The sequence below is a fragment of the Balaenoptera borealis genome (genome assembly GCF_965194805.1).
Source record: "Balaenoptera borealis genome assembly, chromosome: 21".
Lineage (NCBI taxonomy): Eukaryota > Metazoa > Chordata > Mammalia > Artiodactyla > Balaenopteridae > Balaenoptera > Balaenoptera borealis.
The window spans coordinates 32026629-32043631 of NC_138880.1; the positions used below are offsets into that span (position 1 = coordinate 32026629).

General features: G+C 34.4%; 1 protein-coding gene and 1 long non-coding RNA gene across 9 annotated transcripts in view; one reads left to right on the forward strand and one right to left on the reverse strand.

Moving 5' to 3' along the window:
• Positions 1-17003, forward strand: part of WDR17 (WD repeat domain 17) — a 95268-nt gene that overhangs the window by 37736 nt on the left and 40529 nt on the right. For 6 of the 8 annotated variants that reach the window (XM_082374589.1, XM_082374582.1, XM_082374583.1 and 3 more), the window contains 4 exons: positions 2262-2445; positions 6239-6469; positions 12421-12672; positions 14549-14671. In XM_082374589.1, coding sequence (XP_082230715.1) covers positions 2262-2445; positions 6239-6469; positions 12421-12672; positions 14549-14671 — 790 coding nt within the window. The remainder of the gene's footprint in view (positions 1-2261; positions 2446-6238; positions 6470-12420; positions 12673-14548; positions 14672-17003) is intronic. The other 2 variants (XM_082374587.1, XM_082374588.1) reach the window with 1 other exon arrangement.
• The window catches only part of LOC309619447, a 42352-nt gene that overhangs the window by 14053 nt on the left and 11296 nt on the right, over positions 1-17003 (reverse strand). The window lies entirely within an intron of this gene.

Consider the following 17003-nt stretch of genomic DNA (forward strand, 5'->3'; position numbering starts at 1 on the left):
CATCAGACTAAAAAGTTTCTGCACAGCAAAGGAAACCGTCAACAAAATGAGAAGGCATTCTACTGAGTGGGAGAAAATATTTGCAAATCATATATACGATAAGGGATTAATATCCAAAATGTATGAAGAACCCATACAACTCAATAGAAAAAAAACAAATGTTCAGAGGACCTGAATAGACAGTTTTCCAAAGAAGGCATACAGATGGCCAACAGGTACATGAAAAAGTACTCAATCAACTTCACTCATCATTAGGGGACAGCAAATCAAAACCACAATGAGATATCACCTCACACCTGTTAGAATGGCTGTTATATAAAAGACAAGCAATAACAAGCGTTGGTGAGGATGTGGAGAAAAAGGAACCCTTGTGCGCTGTTGGTGGGAATGTAGATTGGTGCAGCTACTATGGAAAACAGTATGAAAATTTCCCCCCAAATTAAAAATAGAACTACCATATGATGCAGCAATTCCACTTCTGGGTACTTATCCGAAGGAAACCAAAACAATAACTTGAAAAGATACATGCACCTCCATGTTCATGACAGCATTATTTACAATAGCCAAGACATGGAAGCAATCTAAATGTTCATCAATGATGAATGAATAGAGAAGATGTGGTATGCGTGTACACACACACACACACACACACACACAGGGATATTATTCAGCCATAAAGAAAGAAGGAAGTTTTGCCATTTGCGACAACATGGAGGGACCTTGAGGGAATTATACTAACTGAAATAAGTCAGATAGAGAAAAACAAATACCAAATGATCTCACTTATGTGGAATCTGAAACACAAAACAAAACACCAAGCTCACAGATACAGAGAACAGATTGGTGGCTGCCAGAGGTGGGGAGTGAGGGAGGGCAGAATTGGTGAAGGTGGTCAAAATGTACAAATTTCCAGCTATAAAACAAATATATCATAGGGATGTAAGGTACAGAATGGTGAGTATAATTAACAACACTGTATTGTATATTTTAAAGTTGCTAAGAAAGTTGATTTTAAAAGTATCACAAAAAAAATTTGTAACCATGTGTGGTAATGGGTGTTAACTAGACTTATTGTGGTGATTATTTTGCAATATGTATAAATATTGAATTTTATGTTGTACACATGAAACTAATAGAATGTTACATGCCAATTATACCTCAGTTTTAAAAAAAGATAGTAAAAGTCATGAGACAGGTTCTGGGGAGGGATATGAATTTATTTAGCTACCGTGGTCAGAAAACACCTCTCTAAAGTGGAGTTTTTGAACTGAGACCCAAACAGGAGAATGAAAAACCATGAGCAAATCAGTGAGGAGAGCATTCAAGGCCAAGGGAACAGCAAGCATAAGCCCTAAAGCAGAAATGATTTTGCTGTATTAGAGGAACAAGAATGTCGGAGTGAACAGGGAAGAGCCTGAAACCAAACGAGACTGGCCCGAAAGCAGAGGTTCATGATGCTGGGTGTTGAAGGCTGTGTTAGCAGTTAGGATTTTACTGCAAGTATACAGTTAAAGAAAGCTTGGTGTAGTTAATAGTTAATATGTTAATGATTTGAAAAACTCTTATATAACGCTGTGAAAGGTTTGTTATGTGTTAAAGGGAAAAGCCAGGTTCAACAAAATGACATATACAGTATATACATCCCAAACATGTTAAAAATGATAGAAAGATGAATTGATCCACTAATTAATGGCACATTAACAAAGGAAATAGGAAAACTAGGCTATTCCTTTTGTCCACTTACGTATAAAAACACAACATAATGCCCCTTCCAAAAAGCAATAACATAAAACAGGTCCAAATGATACCATTACTCTGCAAACTTTGGACATCTTAATAATGTAGTAATGAGCAACTGGCTTATTTAACCTACATTTTTTTGACTCAAATATAAGTTAAAAATTTGCAGAAAAAATATTTTAAGAACAAGGTGTTTTTCCCTCATAAATAGAGAGAGCTATGGAAAATAAATCTCTGAATTATTATGCATATTCAAATGTACAACATTTATTGTTACTTCTTTTTAAAATTGGTATGTTTAATTTCAATTCTCTCTTATTTTTTTTAAAAATGATTTCTTTCAGCTAATTGAATACATTTGAATTCACTTGAAAGTAGACCAAGGCTTGAATTATGTTCATATCTTGTTATTAGGTGTACTAATTTTCATGTATGTAGCTTTTAAAAAATAATGTGATTATTAATGGAAAGTGTATTACATAGAAAGAAGCACTGACATGTTTTATTTATATATTTTTTAGTTGGATCACCGTTATAATGAATTCAAACTTCACGCAATTATGTCTGAACATAAAAAAACAATCACAGCTATCTCTTGGTGTCCACATAACCCTGATCTGTTTGCAAGTGGCAGTACCGATAATTTAGTGATCATTTGGAATGTTGCAGAACAAAAAGTCATTGCTAAACTCGACAATACAAAAGGTATACCTATAACTGGGATTTATTTTATTGAATGAAACATTTTTATTTCAATAAGCAAACTATTTTATTTCAATTAGTTCAAGTTTTAAAGTAGTGTTTTTCAAGCTTTCTAATGGTAATCTATATAAGAAACACATTTCACATCATGACTCATTATTGTGTATGTGCATGTGTACAAAACTGAAACAAAATTTCATGAAATTATCAGACTTAGTACACTGATCAATTAAAAAACATAGTCAACACCAAATAACTTTATTAATGTTTAAATATATTAAAAATTCCAAAATAAATATAAAAATAATAATTAGATACAATTTTCTCAATGAGACAATTGGCCTTGCTTGAAACATACAAAGACAATATTATGCGTGTAGCCACTGCTCTGCTGAGTTGACTTCTTTCCCATATTTTTAGGTCAAAGTAGAAAGTTCTAGTTTATGCAAATAGATCTTTGTGAATGGCATAATATCATTACTTTCTTTCTACCTAGCATCTTACCCCATAATGATGATGAAGTTAAATAATCATTTTTCTGTGTTAAATGTCATAATAATTCAGTTCTCTTTTTGAGCACTGAGTGTAACTTAATTACCGATTATGGTTTTGAAAGCTACTGCTGGATATACTTTCCATATTCAGCCTTTTCTCTAAAAAATACTGGTTGTAACTTTAAGATAGTAAACTGAGATGTGACAGTGTCACAAACTTTACTTTTTACAGAGTTTCTTTATAATATTCTTTTCAGTGTGTAACAACAATATTGAGAAGTCATAGGCAATTGTATTTAAATCTTGCTTCCAATATAACAATAATGATGCCTTTTGGAACCTTTGGATATGTTCGACATAGATTGAGTATGGCTTTTCCCTTGTCTTTTCAAATTTAGGTTGTTAGGAATGCTGAAAACACCAGAAAAATACACCAATTTTGTTGTGTAACTTTCATCCTAAAAAATATTTACCAGATATTTTCAGCTAGGAAAATGAGCATCTCCTTCCCAAGTTCATATACGCTGCTTATTATTTTCACTTGCAGCGACCATTGAATTTCAGTATTAGACAGTGAGCAGTTTGCTTCAATCTCTGAGCAAAATCTTTTTAAAAGTCAACTATTCAGTGAGCTTCCATTAATGTAACAGTTTTCCTTAAGGTTTTCAATACTCCAATGAGAAAAAGCCAAATTAGGTCTGGTACAAAGCTTTGTGGTGTATAAACAGTGATTAATAGCCTCAATCAGGATTTCATGTTTTTCTGGTCATAGCCATTTCTCCACCAATCACAGATCCTACGGTTTTTCCAGTATTGTTTATATTGATCAACAGTGCACTTTCCCAGTACTTTAAATACAGCTTTGTGTGAGATTAATTTTAAATAACACAATAAATACTCCTTAAAATTCTTTCCATATTTTATGTGACATAAACTAAAAATGTTATACAATGCCATTGTGCTTATAAAGTTGTCACACAAAATCTATACTAGACTATAACTGCATAATAACATTTTCTAAATGTTCTACAGAAGGACAGATTAGACAGCCTATTATGGTATCATTACCTAGTTTGTCCACTGATTTGTCATCAAACACCATATGCATCACACCCATTCATGGTGGAAGAGATTTTTGTTCATCAGCTGTGTGCACCATAGCTTCCTTTGCCACTGAATATACAATTAAATAAGACTTTTTCATTAACATTTGTAGAATGATTAAATTGTAACAATTTTGATCAATTTTATATAATGTTCCTTTTTCTGAAAAATTTCAAAGAGTAAATTCCTCATGTTGTTTTCAAAGATCTTAATTTGAAGATTGAAAGTTTTGATATTTTATTTGCAAAAAATTATGAATATTTTTGGTCATTTTTATTTAAAGTAATCCCCTTTGAAATGGCTTAGACTCCTTTTTTTCTTTTCAGAATCCAGTTTAAGCAAAGTAGAAGCTGGCACTGTCAACTTAAAAAAAAAATATATTAGAATTTCCACATCCGGCTGTTGAACTTGAACATGCCTCTGTACTCTTTTTACTTCATCATTCTTTTTTCTTAATATTAAAAAAATCACTTAAAAGAAAATGAGTATTACTTTGTTTAAATGTAAAAGGTTAAAAAATTGTCACCTACCTGAAAAATGTCACACTTAATAATACACTTTCAGAAAAAACAAAACAAAACTGTTAACAGTGGAGAATAATACTACCTGCCTATCTCAGAATATTGTTGGGAGAATTAAATGAGTGGATATTGTAGAGCTCTTAGAAGTGCTTGCGTGTGACAAGCCAGTGTAGCAGTGTTTTCTATTATAACTACATGACGTCGTTTCTGGTCCTTTCTCTTCCTTGCTGTGCTTCTCAAAACACACATTCCGAGAGCCATCATTCCAGTGGCTTCCTTCAAGTGGGCTGTGGTGGTTTGACCCATACAGCATGTCTTATCCCTTATTGGGGAAATTCTACTTCTGTTAATGTATCTGAAAACCAAACAGCTTTTTTATTGGCCTTATTTATGTACTCATTCATTCATTCAGTGAGTATTTATGGAGTTCCCATTGTATGTCAGGCCCTGAAACAGTTTCTTTTTTCTCTCTGTTATTTTTTTGTAACATCTTTATTGGAGTGTAATTGCTTTACAGTGGTGTGTTGGTTTCTGCTTTATAACCAAGTGAATCAGCTTTAGCTTCTGCCTCTTGGCACGTTGTAGGCTGCTGACACAAATTGAATTTACGGTCAGTGAACAACTTTAAACTCTGTGTCTTTGTTCATAGCATTTCCTCTTCCTGGGAAACACTTCTTGACCCATGTATTGAAACTCTGCTGTTCCTTCAAGGTGTAATTCAAATCCAGTTTCTTTCCAGGGCAGTAGCCCAAACAGTCACAAACCTTTCTACACATAAAAATCATTTGGAGAACCTTGTTAAAAATAGATTCCTGGGCCCTAACTCCACACGATCTGATATGCATATTCAGTTTGATGATTCCGATTCTATGTCAGGAGATTCACAACCTGTCTCCTGAGTCATAAATTTACCATAACATTTATTTCATCTATTATTTATTTGATCACAATAACAGGAGATTAACAGTTAACTTTCGTATTTTGTCTTTTAGTTTAAAAAGGATTTTTACATACATCATTATTTTTTCTTGCCCTAACTTTCATGTGAAACAGGTGGTCAGCTATTTTTAGTCATGTCTATTTTATATGAGGAAACAGGTTTACAGAGGTAAAGTGGCTTGTTTAGATCATCCGAGGCAAAACTAAGACTTACATCTAACTCCTGATAAGAAGTAGTTTGTAGTGTTAATTTTGTTGTTATTAAATCCTTATAGTAGCATGCGACTTTTCATAAATGTAATCCTTATCTCCCCAATTTATACTTAAGATCCTTTAAAGCAGGAATTGTATCCTATATTAACTTGTATACCTAGAACGCCTAAAGCAGGTCTTATACACAAAAACTCAGTAAGAATTTATTGCTTTAATATATAGTTTTCTGAAGGAAAGAAAGAACTCTCTAAATTTCTTTGAGTATGTGAAGCATATGATCATATTAGTAGTTTTAAACCAGAAACTAGGTACTTTTTCATCATAGAAGTACCCTCCATATGTTCCCTGTAGTGTCTTTAGGGTTAGTTTATAAATCAAATTTCCAAGTAAGAAGGTAATATTTTTTTAATAATGAACACAGTCTTGTATTTTAGTTGTTCTAGAAAGGTAGGATGCAAGTAACATTTAACGGTACGATCTTATGCCACGTTTCTCTACTGCGTGTCTGTATTTAATTTATTCCAGGGACGCCTGCCTCTCTCAGCTGGTGCTGGAATGGAGATGACACAGTGGCGTTTGCTTCCCAGAGAGGCCCACTGTTCATCTGGACCATCTCAGGACCAGACAATGGCGTGACTGTGCACAAAGAAGCCCATAGCTTCCTGTCTGATATCTGTATATTCAGATGGCATACCCAAAAAAAGGGGAAAGTTGTCTTTGGTCATATTGATGGAAGTCTATCAATTTTTCAACCAGGTAAGAATTTTACTAGTCAGGTCTCTTAAATTTTATTTTTCTTAGCATATGTAATTTCTTATTTACACAGCATAGCAAGTTAACAGTGTTTTAATTTTTAAATAATAGTTGTGCAAATATTATCCGGCGCTGTGCCAATTCCAAATAACCATTGGAAGTAAATCTTATTTGTAAGGCATCGTAGTACATTTAACTCAGCTGTGCAGATTTTACTTTGAGTTAACCCCTGTCAGGCATTTGTCCTGCATTTTTACTTTTTAAAGTCAGTTCTTTCATTCTGCACATTTACTAAGAAAATGGCCTGAATGACAAAGGACCTACAGCTGGATTATATAATAACTTACTAATACTACTCAAAAATATTTTCCCACCTGCTTGTAAAATACCATTTAGTTGTCACAGCTCCTTAACAAAGAGTATGAACTTGGGATAAAAAGGAACAATAACTCCTTGTAGCCCTATTAGTTAATTAACATGGCTCAATGGAAAGGTCTGAGAAATTAGTTTATGTTTATTTTTTAAATTTAAACAATAACAAAATATATAATAAAAAATTGAAAAATTAGATGAACAGTTCTCCACTTATAAGTAAGCACTGCTGACATTTGATAAACGTGCTTTTAGCCATCTGGTATCTCTGTTGATGGATGTGACTCCTGGTTCACTAGGTAGATGGATGAAAGTGCTGTTTCAGGATTAGAATAACTACTTTCACAAGACATATTACATTCAATTTATCTGAAATTAATAGAAGAAAGAAGAAATTGAAATTGAACAGAAGAAACAGTGAACATCCAAATAAATCTTTTCTTTCCTTAGGGAATGATCTTTCTAATGTTAAAAAAAAATGGATATATAAATTATTGATAAAGTCGGGCCATTTTATTTAAAAAAAAATTTTTTTAACATCTTTATTGGACTATAATTGCTTTACAATGGTGTGTTAGTTTCTGCTTTATAACAAAGTGAATCAGCTATACATATACATATATCCCCATATCTCCTCCCTCTTGCGTCTCCCTCCCACCCTCCCTATCCCACCCCTCTAGGTGGTCACAAAGCATCGAGCTGATCTCCCTGTGCCATGTGGCTGCTTCCCACTAGCTATCTATTTTACATTTGGTAGTGTATATATGTCCATGCCACTCTCTCACTTCGTCCCAGTTTACCCTTCCCACTCCCCGTGTCCTCAAGTCCAATCTCTATGTCTGCGTCTTTATTCCTGTCCTGCCTCTAGGTTCATCAGAACCATTTTTTTTTTAAGATTCCATATATATGTGTTACCATACGATATTTGTTTTTCTCTTTCTGACTTACTTCACTCTGTATGACAGACTCTAGGTCCAACCCTTCACTACAAATAACTCAATTTTGTTTCTTTTTTATGGCTGAGTAATATTCCATTGTATATATGTGCCACATCTTCTTTATCCATCAGACCATTTTATTTTAAAGAAGATCTATTATATACATTTTTTTTTATTATATACATTTTTAAGAAAGGTGAGAATAACTGTCCGTGTGCTTCTTTACACCTCCCCTCTGTGCTCCTTGTGCACATCCTCTTGCCCCTTCTGGTTGCACTGATTTAACACAGGGAAAGTGTCATCTGTTTTAGAGTAGAATGGGGAGGGACCAGTTCTTTGCTTCCTTCGGATTTGTTGTCTCAAATGCCCTCACCCAATCTGTTCCATTCTCTGCATTGGGAGCAGATTCTGGTTATAGTTGGTCCCTGAGGCTCACAGTTAAGTGACATAATTTGCAGACTTGCTCTGTGCCCATCAGGTAAATACTACTTCCTCTCCCTCCTGTATTCTTCATCCTCCTCAGCACCAGGGAGGTGATTTTGGGACAGTAAAGACCTGCCCTGTGTCTCCTCTCTTGCCTCTCTGCCCTCTGGGGTGTTATATAGGGACACTCCCCATATCTCCCCCTGGCTGGCCCACACCCAGAGATTTCATGGGGATCGTGACACTTGCATCTTGCAGAATCTGTGCCGCCTGAGCTCGGAGGAGAATAGTGGGGATGTGCTCTTATTCTGGTCCATATTTCATTTTGGGTATTTTTCATATTTTGTAATTTGTCATTGTGACCACCTCCTTTTTCATTGACTAGGGCTTTCTTTTCTTGCTTTATTGTTGTTATTGGGCATTTTTGAAGGTTTTAATCTGTTAAGACATTGAGACACAGTATTATGTGTCTAAGCTCTGAAATACTGAGACATTATATGCTTATTTTGGCATAGAAAGGAGAGGCAGGAAAATAAAACCTCCTGCACTTTTCTGTTCAGGTTTATGTCAGGGTAGAAAGTATAATATTTCAACAGTCTGGCCTGTGTGGCTTCCAGAAGAAGCCACTGGTTTCCCATAACTCAATCACCTGGCTGTTAAACAAAGTAATTTGTGCATCTGTGCCCGCATCATCAAGTGCTATTTTTCTGGATCCACCCATGTATTAATTTGATAGGGCTGCCCTAACGAAGTACCACAATCTGGAGGGCTTAGAAAAACAGAATTGTTTTTGTCTTATTGAGATAGAACTGACATACATCACTGCATGAGTTTAATGTGTACAGCATGATGGTTTGATTTACAAATCTTGTGAAAAGATTTGCTTAGTGAGCATGCATCATGTCATATAGATACAATAAAAGGAAAAAGAAAAAAAGGCAAAAATAAATTTTTTCCTTGTGATGAGAACTCTTAGAAAATTTATCATCTCACAATTCTAGAGGCCAAAAGTACAAAATCAAGGTGTCTGGCAAGGCCCTCTGAAGTCGCCAGGGAAGGATCTGTTCCAGGCCTCTCTCTTAGCTTCTGGTGGTTCCTTAGCTTGGGGTAGCATAATGCCAGCCTCCCCAGGGTGTTCCTCCTGCGTACATGTGTGTCTCTGTGTCCAAATTTCCCCTTTTTATAAGGACACAGTCATGATGCATTAGGGTCCACCCCAGTGACCTCACCTTAACTTGGTCATCTGCAAATACCCTATTTCCAAATAAAGTCACATCAGAGATACTGGGGGTTAGGCCTTCAGCATCTTTTGGGGACACAATTTAACCATAACAAACCAATACAGACTTCTTGACTTCATTATTCTATAGGGTTTTTAGCAATTAATATGCACAAAACATTAGTATAATCCTGCTTTGTGTTTTCCTTATATATGCAAGAGCTAATGGGTCATGAAGGAAACACTACTTTTAAATTCTGACACTACGTTCTAAATTGCGAGTTTGAAACTTTGAGACCATTAGCATTAATCCAGTGTTGTTATATTTTTACTTTTCCTGAAGAGTGGTCACCCTTACCTTCTTAATGACTTATTGGCGTCACAGATGATTCTGTTTCTATGTAACTAGATGGAATTTGTATCCTCTAGGTTCTTGCAGGAGACTATGACCTCAAGCTCTCTGCTGTCCTGTCTTTATCTCTCTTGGAAGAAATAACAAATATTCATGGAGGACTGCCCACAATAATGCAGTTCATCCTTCATTGTGAAGCGGTGATTTTTAAACTGTGCTCAGTATGTTTGTGGATTTATATGTGTGTATTGGGCAAGGGTGGGGATGGGAAGTCTTGGTAGGTGATCCAGCTGGGCTTCAAGCCTTCTCCCTTGCAGTCTGAAAAGCACCACTTTATTCTGTATTCTGTATTGGATTTCACGTAAAAATTCTTGTATGAACGGGATTCCAGGGCCAAAAAAGTTGGAAAACTACTGTTTTAGCAATTTCAGGTTATATCCTTAAGCAAAGCCAGATCTTCAGAAAATCTCTCTCTTTTTTTTATCTTCATACTAGAAATGTTTTAATTGAGTTGACTTTGGTATTATTCCAAGGATCTGGGTTCATCAAATTTGCATTGTTTCATTTTAGAAATGTTGTTGATGACATTCTGCCTATGTAATACTGTGGGGTTTTTTTGAAAACACACAGGCATATTTATTTCTCGTCTCAGTTCTAGGAAAAGTTATGCTCCTGAGCACATTTTCTGTTTGTTGTTTTGTTTTATTTTTATCCTATGGACATTGTGAATTGTGTAACCTTTCATGATTTCTTTCTTCTTTGCTTTGGCCACCCAATCTCAAAGTCAAAATTTGAACAGCTATGTGGATTTCCACTATCCTCATTATTTTATTTTTCAACCCTAGTTTTGCCTTGCCCCAGTTTTTGTTTTTCATAAGAAATTCTTCTTATTGACTTATTCATATCCTATGCTTCTGTTCTTATCTGACAACGCAAGTTGCCTGATAGTTGTGTAATAAAATAGAACGTAAGTAAATAATAAAATAAATAACGTATATAAATAAAAATACCATCAGCTGTTGTTCTTACGACGGGATGCAAAATTTCACAGATTCAGTTTTCTGTCTTTTATAATAAAAATGTTGACACCAGATAGAACAGAAAATGATGATGCAATTCATTATAATTTTAACTGTAAGTGTGGGGCTTTAAGCAACATGATTTAGCTTTTACAGTATTTGCATTGCAAATTTTCTCAAGTTTTTTGTTGCTGTTTTTTTTTTCACATGCTGGAATATTTTTAATAACCATAGATACTAATGGGCATATTCAAATACCTAATAATTACTTAAATAGCTGGTACAACTTAGGTTAATCATTTTTCTACCTCTCTGTGGTTTGTAATGATTAGCTATATTAATATTCATTACTATCTGTTTTATCAAATAGCACCTTTAAAGATGCTTATTTTGGGAAAGAAGAAGTAAGCAAACTTTTCTTGATGGTTACTGCAAAAGTTTGATAAAGTCAAATAAGAGAAGCTTCACATGTACCTTCTATGATTATATATGCAAAATATCTAAATAAAATACTACCTACCTAAGAATAACATTATATTTAAAGAATATGTTCTGACGAATTAACCTCAAGCCAGAAACTATAAGATTTTTCAATTAACTTTACAAATATCTTATATATACAAGGAGATCTATTTTTTCTGCTTTTATAATCTGATATATTGAAAAACAGTATGTAACGAAGACATTGCAGGAAGAGCTATGGTATCTTTCAATAGTGTTATTTTTTAAATAAACACTTCTTTTAAAGTTTACAGTACTTAGGAATAATTGGTACTTCTGTTAAGGTTGTAATCTGTAAACTTAGTGTTTCACTGCCTTTCTTTTGTAAATGAGAGAACTGTTTAATTGGAGTTCCCATTGGTGCGTGCCTTTTTTTCCGTACCGCCAGTGTGTATATATTTTGGAAGAAATAAGAGGATGGTTTGCTGATCCTTTTCTTCACTTAATTTCACTTGTTCCATCTCCCTGTTTTTCTGGCTGCCTCTTTATTCTGGTAGCCAGGAGTGAATTATGATACGACAAGTGATAGGATGAATGAGGACGGATGACAGTAAACATTGGTATGCTGTTTACCGTATGTCCCACTGTTCGAAGCACTTCAGACAACTAACTCGTTTACTCTTAAACAAACAAACAAACTCTGGTATCGTTATGTTCTCCACTGTAAAATAAAAAACTGAGCACACAGAGATTAAGTATCTTGGGACTAAGATCGGGACCCAGGCAGCCCTCCAAAGTCTGTGCCTTTAGTCAGAACACGATGTTCTTCCCTTCGGTAAACACTTCCCTATCCCTATGCTGTTGTAACTCAGTGAAATTGTACTTGATGACAAGATGATGTATATCATTTTTCTACGTCTTCTTCTTACAGCTTTTCAGTAACAAATAGAAAAACATACAGGGTACTGGGGATTGCCAAAGCAAAGCGGTCCAGTACGACTTGCATCCTTAGGACAAACTCTAATTCCCCTCATTCCCTTGTCAGTTATGACTTCTGCATAGAAATGCCAGACTTGTATTCCGAGGGCTCTCAGAGATCAGTGGTATGCAAGGAGAAAGTTCATGCGATCTCAATTATTAATCTTATTTTGGAAATTTTGTTTAAAATCATCCTCTTTACATTTTCATAGGTAACAAAAGTCAGAAACATGTTCTGAGACCGGAATCTCTTGAAGGGACCGACGAAGAGGATCCCGTTACAGCCCTGGAATGGGACCCACTGTCTACTGATTACCTCCTAGTGGCTAATTTGCATCGTGGAATTCGCCTCGTAGATTCGGAATCACTTTGTTGCATAACAACATTTAATTTTCCCAGTGCAGTAGCTTCTGTGCAATGCTTGGCCTGGGTTCCCGGTGCTCCTGGCATGTTTATAACTGGAGGTAACTTTACCCTACTCCCAGAGGTTTCAATATGTGTATATTCTTTAACTGAATCAGGGAACTTGTACTTTTATTGGTTAATTTTGTGTAAAACGTATTAATATCTCAAACATTATTATTATAGTAAATAACTAGTTTACTTTTATTTATACAGTGTGTCATTAACACAGTGACAAATAAAAATGAAAAGAAGGCCCAGTTTTCCAGGTTTCTGGTAACACTGGAAGATGTTATATATGGACACATGTGTGTGCATGTCTGTGTTTGTGTGTATACAAGAGATAAAGGCAGTTCAATTTCAGCCGTGGCAGGGTGACAGTAAAAATACTGGCTAGAAAAACAGTTTGTCTGGCTGAGGAGTTTGTCAGCCTCACTGAGAATTTTGACAGTCGTGATTTCCTAATCATAAGAGAATTTAGCAAAACCAAGAAGTGACGGGGGATGGGAAGGTGGGGAATTTAAAATAGTAATTAGGAATTAAGTGACTCTACTTTTACCATTTACTTAGCTTCAGAGAGAGAGAGGTCTCTGAAGACACAGAGCAGTTTCAGCTACTGTATAAATGCTTCCCATATCTGCTAAGTGTAAAATGAAAGACAAAGAGTCTTTATCTTTTCAACATTTTTAAAGAAGTCTTTACTTCTTTAAGCACTTAAACTGCACATATAAGTAGATGGATTCTTATTGATGTATCTTCATTGCCTTTAATTTCACAGGATATAATTAATGATAGATATATATTAATAATAATATATCTATTATTATCATTATCATTATTATTGAGGTGAGATTCACATACCATAAAAACTCACCGTGTTAAAGTGTACAGTGTAGTGGTTTCTGGGTTCACTAAGTTCTACGACCATTAGCATCATTTAACTCCAGAGCATTTCCTCATCCCCCTAATAAACCCTGTACCCATCCGCAAGTCACTCTTCATTACGCCCTCCACACCCCTTAGTCACACATGTGTGTACATAAACCACTAATCTACTTTCTCTTTCGGTGGATTTGCCTCTTCTGGACGTTTCATAGAAGCAGAATCATTCAACATGTGGCCTTTTATGTCTGGCTTCTTTGCCTTAACGTAGAGTTTCCAAGGTTCATCGTGACGTAGCATGGATGAGTACTTCATTCCTTTTTATAGATGAATAATATTCCGTTGTATGGATATGGCAGGTTTTGTTTATCCATTTATCAGCTGATAGACATTTAGCTTGTTTCCACTTTTGTGCGGTTATGAATGCTGCCGTGAACATTCGTGTGCAGGCTTTATGGGGACACACGTCTGTAATTCGGTTGGGTGTATATGCAGGAGTGCAATTTTTGGGTCATAGGGTCACCCTGCGTTTAATCATTTGAGGAACTGCCAGACTCTTTCCAGAGTAGCTTATTAAGGTGGGATTTTGGGAAGGAGGGGGCTTTCTAATTAGTCTTCAGGTATATCAGGCAGTCTTTGTTTGGCTGCAAGTGAGCAAGGAAGCAGTTTACAAACATTTCAAAAGGTGAAGGATTACTTAATGGTAGAGGTGGAAAGTTTTCTGTGGCTGGCTTTCCTAGAGCAAGTGTGTCACTGGGGTGCTTTTTTGTGGTCACATTGTCATAATCATCTTTGTCGGGGAAGCTCCCAAGGCAGGCAGTCTCTCACCCGAGAAAGGGATTTGGAACAGAAAAAAAAGGCAAAACGTGCCAAAAATTGAAAGGATGAATATCACTTCGGCTGTTTCTTTGTATTATGATATAATATTACTGTGTGAAGAATGTCAGTAAGTGGTGCTAAAAATCTGGCAAGTTGAAATTTTGTTATTTTATATCTAGGCATTTTATGTTTCAAATAAAATTTGTTAATATAATACCTGTTTCTTGATCTGACTAGATTCTCAAGTGGGTGTTTTGCGCGTTTGGAATGTTTCTAGAGCAACACCTGTTGATAATTTTAAATTAAAGAAAACAGGGTTTCACTGCTTACATGTACTGAATTCTCCTCCAAGGAAGAAATGTGAGTAAAAATATCAAAATTTGATATTTTAAAATATCATACTTGCTACTATCCAATAAAATGAGTGATATAATGATATACATGTATCAAATACTGCTACTGAAAAGCAAATTTAAAAAAATAGCCTTTGACAATATATGTGCTAAAGGTACCATCAAAGCCACACAATATCTAATATTGCTAAATTGAAACTATTTAGAGCAAAGTTACATTTAAAAATGCTATTAAATGAGGATATTAAGATAATCTCAAATAATCTACATGGGGAAAATGAAACAATGATATTGGTGAAAATAAAAAATATCAAGAGGGATGGGATTAAATAAAATTGGTCTGAACTAGGGGACTTTGTTTTAAACATGGCTCTTTTACAATCTATATGGTTTATAACAAAGTTAAAATAACCTAAACATTGGAAATGTAGGATCTAGAATATATATTCCATGTTTGAATGTATTGCATGTTTGTCGCAGGATTAGTAGTTAGTATTATAGATATTCTTCATTTATTTTTGTGGTTTTTTCTAATTACCTTTTATTACTTCTATGATTAAGAAAACATTATAAAATACATTTAAGGTATAAAAGAAAAATCTGGAGTATGGAGGGGGAGGTTTAGAATTAGAATTTTTCCTAAATATGAAGGAAAAGAAATTGACTTCCTATTTAAGTCAACTGTGGTTACTCTGCATGGGTGGTAGTGTTTCTTTTATTTCTGTGTGGATCATAAAAAAACATGGGGAAAAGAGTTTAGTGATTGAACAACCTAGAGTTATTGATTCCTTCTTACTCACTACTGTCTATTATATACTAAATAATTAGTGAGGCCTGTTCAAAATAATGTTGTTTTGGTTAGCCAATTTAGTATCTAATTTTGTGGGCAATGGCAAGTAGTAGAAAATCTCTGTATTTGAACCTCCAGTCTTTTCACAAATTTAAGCTTTTCCTAATACTTCTAAATCCTGGAAACTGGAGGGTCTAGAAGCATTAGGACTGGAGAAGTATTGATAGTACGCTGGGGACTGGCATATTGTTTATGTATCCTGCATTTTTTGGAACATTTTTTTCTTTGTTTATTTGCTGTGAACACCCATCACATAAGATGACTGAAATATCATAGGTTCTTTTCTTCCTTATTTTTTTCTTACTGCAAAAGTGGTCCAGGCCCATTAGAGAAAAATCAGGAAATATAAAGAAGCACATACTGATCTTGTCATTTTTGAGTCATTCCTTTCAGGTTGTTGATAGTTAGTTTTTTCTCCCAATTTTTTAATGTAACAGAAAGTGTGGAGTAAGAAAAATTATGTAAAAATGAAAAACTTTAAAGGTAGACATAATCATCAAATTCTGAAAAAGGATGAATTATGGATAGATAGGAGCATGAAGGGTATCAAAACCACCTATAACATCAACAAATTAAAATATTAGAAAACAGTCATGGATTATATTAATTTTAACCAAACTTTTAGCAAAATTTCGTTGAACCAAACAAATGCTTCTTTTGTTATTAATGGTTCATTCTAGTTTGGACTGCCTGTCATTCTCCGATTCTAAGAAATGAGTATTATCCTAATGAACGCAATAAAAAGACTTTATTATATTTGAATCAAAAAAGGCAATATACTGGGAAATATTTATCTATATTCCAGTGTGTAATTAATCTAGATTGGTCTGATAATTTATGGTGGTATCATTATTTTGAATTATATTTACAAGAGTATATTTATGTTCTAAGGAAAAGCTTTTTGAAAGAAGACAAAATATGTGATAAAGAATACAAAGAAAATAACTGAACAAGGAGACATTTATGTAATTGAAAGTTGGGGAATTGAAAGTCTGTGAACAGTAAAAATTGAGGAAGCAGAGAGAAATTAAGATGCAAATGTATATCAGACAGTTGTAATTCTTAATTTGGATGCTAAATTAAAGTAAATTATAAATAATCTCAAAAATAATTATTTTCATTGGATTGAAAATTAATGGAAGAGAGTTATTAGTTCTAAAAGAAAAAAGTTCACATGCATGTGTGTTTGCTTGTGTAGAGGAAGAAGTAAGCTATTACATCAGCACTTTGAAAGAAAATTTTAATTCAGAAATAATCGTGCTGTGCTTTAATTTATGGGGCAATAAAAAACCAAATATTCACCACATATTGTGATTCCTCAGAAACTAATTGTCATTCATTTTGCACCACTTGCACTTCTATACACCTCTTTTCAAAATAATATCCCATTTTGTGTATATAAATATATAAATATGGGCAATGCTGCTAAAGTACTCCTGGGGCAGAAAATCTGATCATTGCTTAAGAGTTTACTGATATAAATTCTGGA